The 8243-nt window shown below is 49.9% G+C and overlaps 1 protein-coding gene across 1 annotated transcript; it reads left to right on the top strand.

Annotated features, from left to right (window-relative positions):
• Positions 1-2841: 2841 nt before the first annotated feature.
• Positions 2842-5055, top strand: LOC126535542 (alpha-(1,3)-fucosyltransferase 7-like). Its single transcript, XM_050182370.3, has 2 exons — positions 2842-2983; positions 3367-5055. The coding sequence occupies exon 2, from the start codon at positions 3374-3376 to the stop codon at positions 4883-4885; it is 1512 nt and encodes a 503-aa protein (XP_050038327.2). The 5' UTR covers positions 2842-2983; positions 3367-3373; the 3' UTR covers positions 4886-5055.
• Positions 5056-8243: the final 3188 nt, after the last annotated feature.

Below are 8243 nucleotides of genomic sequence, written 5' to 3'. Positions count from 1 at the left end.
CGGTGATGACCGCATCACCAACAAAATGCTCCGCAACCTCGACGACCAGTCGGTCGCAGCACTTGCGTACCTTTTCAACCACCACTGGCATGAAGGTCACGTTCCAGACTCCTGGAAGCATGCCAACGTAATCTTCATACCCAAACCAGGCAATCGACTCGATCTGAGCAACCTCCGGCCCATCTCGCTCACTTCTTGCCAGGGGAACGTCATGGAGCACATAGTTCTAAACAGACTTCGCACTCACGCAGACAAGGAGGATCTCCCCCCCCCCCCCGCCCCACAATGTTTGGGTTCCGGGCTGGACTCTCTAACCACGACATCATGTGGCAGATAGAACACGACATACTCGACTCGGGTCCCATCCGGGCGACACGCACCATTCTCGGCCTCGACATCAGTAAAGCGTTCGACAACGTGTCGCACGCTCTTATACTGACCAACCTCTCGCAGATGAATGTAGGCACACGCACCTACAACTATATTTTATGCGAAGCATACTAGCCGCACAACCACGCTCTTCCTTGCTGCGCCGCGCGCGGCCGCGTAGCTACCATATGACGTCATAACAGCTGCAAAGCGGACGCTTAAGCTTCGCCTTCAAGAGTGGAACGCGACAGCGTTCCCGTCGACCCGCCAAGGGGTGTACGACAATGGGCTACGGCGCCGCGACTACGCGCCCCGCATCGGACGCGGTGAGCGTCGAGCAACGCAGCGTTCGGCGCGACAACGAAATGTGCGCCTGAGCAAGCGACGCACGCCTGAGCCGACGCCGACGTCACCGGCTTTTCTGCGACACGAGCTCCTGAACGCTGTCGCGTTAAAATAAAGGCTAGTATGCTTCGCATCCTGGGCTTAACCTTAGCTAAGCCACAGCCACATTTTAAATTTCTCCGAAACCCCACTGCTGAACTCCACATTGGAGACCTCTGCAGTGACAAAGTCACCACGGGCACCCGGAGAACAACACAGGGAGCTGTTTTGTCCCTGTTCCTATTCAACATTACTATGCGAGGCCTTCCCACACTGCTCGACACCATACCCCACATTATCGCTGGACTTCTTCTTGTGGGGCTACGTGAAAGATCGCGTGTAAGCAGCGAAACTAACGCACCGGATGCACTAAAGGAAAAATAAGCAGAGTCTGCCGCGAGATTCCAGCGTCGTTGGTTGAAGCTGCAACAGCAATAGTTTTGGAATGAGGTAAGTACTGTGTTGCTTCAGACGGTGACTTGTTTGAGCACGTGCTATAAGTGGCACTTGAAAATAACCTCTCGAAACTGGTGTAAAACGTTTCACTGTTTAACGCAGCTTCCTGATGTCACCTTATCCTTACATAAAAAAAAGCTTGCGACAAATAAGAAATAGGTAAAAAACTGCTTTGTTTTGCCTCTTTTCCGCAGTTCAACAGATAGAAAGGGAAAATGGCTTAGCCAGTTGCACCTTCGGATGTTTCCTTGTGGGAGACTGAGACACCTCGAGTGCGTTTCGTTTATTTTTTTATTGAAATAAACTGCTGAGTAGCTCTTTTCTGTTTTTCCTAGAGCTGCCCTTTTTATTTTTTCGTGCTCTTTCGCTCACAGTATTTTTTTTTTACATTCGTAGAATTTCTTTTGTAGCTTTGTTTCATGATACGCGAAGGTTAAAGCTATCCAGATTGTTTCATGATCGAGCACAACATTGTTGTGCCCATAGATGGTGACGCTTATCACACCACACTAGTTAGGTCGCGAAACTTCTCTAGCCATCCTACATGACAAAGCCTTATACAATGTGGCGATAAACGAATGCAGCCGTATGTTTCAAAGGTTGCTTAGAGGCGCTCGAGTAGCGGCGCGCAAGCGCGCATCTATTTTATATATCGCGTATTTCGCGAGCTTTTGTTTTTTCTTGGAAAAAACAACAAGGCACACTTCAGCACGAAATAAATGCTTGATACGGAGGTTATTTTAGGCGCCCTAGTACTTTGTAATTGACATGTTCGCGATTCAAGCAAGAATTAAAAAGTTCATAAATTCAAATCAATTGATGAATTAAGACTTAGCGATCCAGACAAAACACTGGCGAAAAGTACACACGACTACGGCTAGTATGCAGTCGGTGCGATTTCTCTAGAGCTCGTTTTTTTAATATTTGTCCAATTAATTGGGAAACCCTGTATATATGAAGGATGTAGTTCGGATGCGGTGTTTGAAGTAGAAAGTGTAGGCGCACGTAAAAAAGCCAGGCAGACGTGCGCCTGAACTCCGTTCTATATATATCTATATATATATATATATATATATATATATATATATAGATAGATAGATAGATAGATAGATAGATAGATAGATAGATAGATAAGAATACAAGAATTACAAGAGAAGGGAAACCGAGAAGCTCGACTGTGTCTTTCTTGGCCATGCCAACCAGCTATTGGAGATCACCGTCGCGTGTGTTACAATGCGTAGCACGGGCGCACATATACGCGCGCCTGCGGCCTTTGTGGCAAAGAGCGTAAGCGAATGAAATGGGCTAGTTTACAGCATTTGATTAACCGCTTCGCGATATCCTCGTGCAACATTTATTCTAAGATGTGCGTCGAATCTGTATAATGTTTTTCTTCGCCTTTCGATTTGCTTCCTTACGATATAAACCACGTGCTGTACGTGCTGCATGCGGAACAAGCACGAACCACCACCAACGCACAGCAATATCTACTCTTTCCTAACTGATGAAGCATGCGTTTGTGCCAAGGACACAGAAAGCTCACATGAATTAGCACAAAAACACGTCGCTTTCGGTATAAAGGTGTCGCTGCACCGGGCTGGCATTTCACTCCGGCAGCTGGCGCTTCCATCAGCGCCTACCTTCGCAGACTTTCCGATAACATTCCGAAGCGGAGCCCAAGCATTGCATTCGTGCCAGAAGGCAGTACACGGTCACCGTGTCCAGTTTCCTGCTCCATCGCGTTTACAGCCCACGGCGGTTCTTCTATATCTGGGTAGGGTCAGTTCTTTTCAAGTTTACGCTATTCATCCTAACTTCATAAGATACATTGTGCCCTTCTAAATGTCGCGTTAAGATATTACGCCCATTGCATCATTGCTGCTGCTGATGTTTCGCGCTTTCTGGCTCCAAATTGCTCTACGCGATTTAATTCGGCATGCTTGAAGGCTCAAGGTCTGTTTCAGTTAAATCGGTGTGTCCCGTGCACGCCACCTTTGTCAGCGTCAGTTAGCCGCCCGTTTTCACGCAGCCACGGCGCAAATGCTTCATTGCTTCTCTTAACCTTTCATTCCTTCATTGTCAGCTCTGGTTTTGCGTTTAGTTTTCTGCGATTCACAGCTGCTGTAACGGAGCTCGTTGACGGTGTACCACTTGCAGATTTTCCATGGCCGAGGAACCGAACGACCCTGCTGAAATCCCCTTGCAATTGCTGGAGCCACTAATTCCGCAGGCACCTCAAGGCGCAGTGGCACATCAAGAGCTGGCAGAGAATGACCAGCCTTCGAGACGTTTTTGCCGTGAGAAGGATAAAGCCTGCTGTAGGGTGTCTGTCGCACTCATTTCATCTTTCATAATCGCTTTAGCAATTTACGGTACCTACAACTGGTTTACTTGCGATAGTAGTCAGCCAGCACGTCCTCCGCGCCCCTCATCACTGACTAAAGAAATGTCGCCATGGCTCCGATGGGATTACCGAGACGGGGACGTGCGCGTGCCCCGCATCCTGGTTTGGACCGACCCGCCTTCAGAGATTTCCGAGGCTCCCAGCATCGGCGCAGCGTCTGGCCTAGGGGCGTCGAAGGACTCCACACCTCAACACTCGTACTGGACCTCGTGCCATTTCATCACCAACTACCCCTATGACGTTCCGGAGCAGTGCGCAGTTACCAACGACCGGCGCCTTCTCATGGAAAGCGACCTGATTGTTTTCCATGCTGACCGCGTGAACGCCAGTGACTTCCCCAAAAAGCGCTCTACTGGCCAGTTGTGGATTTTCTTGGCGCGCACTCACCCGACAGCGCCGACCTTTGTTGGTGACATTGGTCTTCTGGGCGCAATCTCCGACGTCAGAGTGAATGTTTCACCCTCGGCGCTGCCGATGCAGTTGTCGCGAGTTTTTAACTGGACCATGTCCCGACGAGAGGATGCCACCGTACCCATTGTTCACAAGAATTTTGGCCCTGGCTTCCTATCCAGCGGTAATTTGTCAATATCAAGCACCAACACCAGTGGCTGGTCTCCTATGCCCACAAGGCTGCACGCAGCCTGGATCGCCTCTGATTGCGAACGGCAAAGATTCCGGGAAGAACAGGAGAAGCTACGTTCTCTTAACGATGGCCTGCACTACCTAAACGATGTGCCCATACGCCTGCAGGTACTGCCCAACTGTGGTGCCGGTCAGTGCCACTCACTGGCCGACTGCGTAGCGCAGGTCGCCAAGAACTTCAAGTTCATCGTAGTGGCCGCGATGCCAGCCTGCTTCCAGAGCGTCCACGAACTTGTCTACGAGGCGTTCGAGCACGACCTTGTTCCGATCGTGCTTGCGTCGTCCAACATCACGCTCAACGTGCCACCTAAGTCGGTGGTAAACGCGGCGGACTGGCTGGGGCCCGGCCGTTTGCACGCGCACCTGCGGACCCTCCTGGACCATCCGGCCGAGTATGAGAGCTATTTCGCCTGGAAACGAAGCTTTACAGTGTCCACACTCGAGGACGAGCTGTGCTCACTGTGCCAAGCTTTCCAGAAGGGAAATTTAACCGTGGGTCCAACAAGACTGGACGTCCGGGAGTGGTGGGAGCTTCGCGCCAGGTGCCGTGTCGAACCCCTGTTTGGCGTCGATGCTCTCACGGTCGTTTCAGACTTTCCTACTTTGGCGAACGTGTCCCCAAAGCGATAGCACACGCGATTAGTCTTACACGTGTCCTGAAATAACCTGCGGACATGGCGAGTATTTCAAGAGCCGGTGTGTAAACGGGTCTTCGAACGCGTCACTCGGCCCTATTTTATTTGTCGTTATTGCTCTTCTCTACAGCCGAATAAACGATTTCTGAATATCGCGCCTTATAATGTGTTCTGTCCGTCAATGTGTTGAGCCAGTGTGTTCTTGCATAAAGCGCGCTAATTGACCACACGTAGTGATAGTCTTTCGCACTTATACATCGCCGAACCACCGCACCAACGAACAGCTTGTTCCCGACGACGGGGAGTACGGCGCATGCCTCAAAAACAAAGCTCGGCTAATGGCGCTAGTTGCATGTGCAGGATGCAAACCATTCTGACAAGAGCTGCTTCATCAATAAATAGTTCCTGCAAGCGCTAAAAGCTCCCCTAGCGTCAACCGTTAAAAGCCGTGCACTTTCACCGGAGTCATCGATGAGGCAGTGGTGCAGTCTGTACCTAATGGCAACCGCAAATAGCTTTTGTGCTTGCTTTGTAGCGTGTGATGCCAACGGTACCGCACGGTGGTACAGCAGAGCCCTGCACGGGTCCTTTCCCCAGACCCGCCTCGAGCCCGAAAGTGCTATGCGGCGGCTCGCCCGAGCCCCACTCGGTAGTTTCAAACCTGATTCGTTCCCAGCCTGTGTTCGAAAGATTTGGGCCCTGCCCAGCCCGGTGCGGCCCGTTAGTCCTTGTGCGTAAGCGAATCATGGTCGAATTTTCGGTAATTGTTAAGATAACATCCACAGCACAAGACATTTTCTAGAGAGAGTTTTAACTGTGTCAGGACTTGGTATAGCGTTGTTGCTGATAAATGGAAAAAAATTATATATTCAAGCCATTATACTTGTGCGTTACCGTGCAATATGAAAGCCTGTGCTACATTAGCCAAATAGTTGCGCCGTCCACCAACGCGCCTGATGTTGGAGGTCACGTGATCAAAAGATAGCTGGAGCAGGGAGGGGTGCAAAGCATGGTGTATGAATACATGGGGGCATAGTAAGCGGGCGATAGGGGGAGGGAGGAAGAGGTAAGCGGTTTCTCCTCCTCGGAAGTAGCACAGGCTGTTCATCAATGTCCGCGCGGCTGAGCACACTACGTAGAGCCTGTGCCAACACTGAATCACATAATATGAGACTGCGAGGAGGAGGAGCCTCCAGATAAAATGAAGGCTTATCACCTCACCTGAAGCATAGGAGGTGGTGCGGCGCCAGTCTAGCCTGGGCATCTAACTCCAAGCCATACGAACTGAAAACGTCGCCATCAAACGTAGATTGACGGCCATCTGATCCGCCTCAAGAAACTACGCCTAATCACCCCCCCCCCCCCCCCCAATGGTGACAATATAGTATTCCCTACTTATAGCAGACTGTTTTCAAGTCACCAATAGCATACCCGGCCTATTACGGGCCTCATAGGGACCCAGAATTACGGGCCTGCCCGGTGCCGACCAGAGTCCGAAGCACCACCTTAGCCCAAGCCCACAATTGGGATTGCTTACCCGACACGATGCTTGGCCACGGGCTGGCCCGGGCCCGTGCAGTTCACCCGCCGCTCGTGTGCTCCGTTTACTTTATGTGTCGCGTCTACTTACATGTTAGTTTCGAGTTTGTGACGTCTGCAGCTTTCGCAACTAAATGGACGTTAATTTCTTTCGCAGCAGGTTGCCTTTCCGAGTTGTGCTCTATCGCTTCTCCGCCTGCGTTACTTCAGAATGCATCGGGACAGGGAGTCAGTACGAGTTGTCGGTGTTCATATTTTGGCGCCATTCTACTGGAAATTAACCACCGTGGTGGCATGTCGATGAGGCGTAAATGTAAAAACGCCCTTGTAGCGAGCATTTCATGCACGTTACAGTACCTTTGGTGGTCAAAATCAGTCCGCAGTTCGCCACTACGGCGTGCCTCATATTCAAATCGTGCTTTTGACACGTAATACCCAAGAATTCAATTCAAATGAATGCCGCTAAGAATCTAAAGCAAAAAGAAACAGTTGGCTTCAGGCGAACAGCGCTTAGTGTGCGTATTGCTCAGACTTAATCGTGAAACCATCAGCACGAAAGTCGTTCACAGTGTTGAGAGGTAACCTACAGGAGCCCCCAACGCCACCTTTAACTTGTACGTCGAAGTCCGTGGAAGCAAAAGAAAAAAAACAGTTGAAAATGAGTTTGCACGTCAAGAGTGGCAGTGCTTTAAAACTTAACTTAAATGTCGTCAAATACGGACCTAGCTTATCGTACTGAGAAACGGGCAGCCGCATTCTTCATAACTCGGCCGCTTTCGGAGCCCCTCTTCGGCACTCACCAAAGGTGAACCCCTGAATTTTAACGTGCGTAAAGGCCCAACCACTGGTATGTGTCGGCATGCTTCGGCAGACGCCAACAAGCGAACGCGTCGCTTCGCGTCGGTTGAAGGAAAAGGGCCCGCAAACACTGGACAGAAGCTCTGACGTGCGCCGACGCTCGCTCCTCTGCTGCGGTGCTGCACTATTCGGTCTTCAACCATCCAAGTCCGACCTAAAACAGCCTGCTGTAAACTAAGCTCGAAACAATAAGTTAGTGATCTGCATGCTCTTTGAGATATAAAAAACACTTTTGATTAATGAATGTACGCCTGGCGCAACAGCTTTTTAACTTTGAAGCAACAATAGTGCACAAATTATCGACAACAGCGCTCGCTCTCGCGCGTCGTCTGTCCACAAGATCGATTTGCAAACACCTGCATGACGGTGCCATATATCAAACGCTGTTGTACGATTTCATTTTTAGTAGCTCATTGCGCAGCCAACTATGTAATAATTAGGCGTGCAAGGTATCACTGAAATATCCGTGTTATAAATGTCACATTGTAGTGGCGGTGAGAAATGATGCAGATTCAGAACTGCGAGTTACAAATGTAACTCTTTATTAGGCGAACTTGTGCCCAGCAAAAACAACACTCAGTCGCACCGATAGCGACGGGCAAAATCAGTGACTGTCGAAAATCTCATCCGCGGGTCAAGCGCGTCGGCTTCCATATATCAGTCATCGAAAGTTCCAGCTGGTGCCCGAGCGCCTTCCAGAAACTACTACAGAATCGGTGTTACGTATGCAATCAGATTATACAAAGTTCTTCGACAACAGACAACCGACAGTGCCATGGATAACATTCGCGAAACTTTTGATACGTGCAGACGCGTCCTGCGCCGAACGATAACGTTTAACGTTAGTTAGCCGGTGAAATACGGTCACCGGTTACAGAAAAAAATTTGTCCGTGTCAACATAGTTATGCTTGGTGGTGCATGAAAAAAAACGTGAAAAAGTGGGCTTTGACACAAT

The sequence above is a fragment of the Dermacentor andersoni genome, chromosome 3 (assembly GCF_023375885.2).
Source record: "Dermacentor andersoni chromosome 3, qqDerAnde1_hic_scaffold, whole genome shotgun sequence".
Classification (NCBI taxonomy): domain Eukaryota; kingdom Metazoa; phylum Arthropoda; class Arachnida; order Ixodida; family Ixodidae; genus Dermacentor; species Dermacentor andersoni.
The sequence above is the reverse complement of the archived record's forward strand: the minus strand, read 5'-3'. Positions and strand labels throughout refer to the sequence as shown.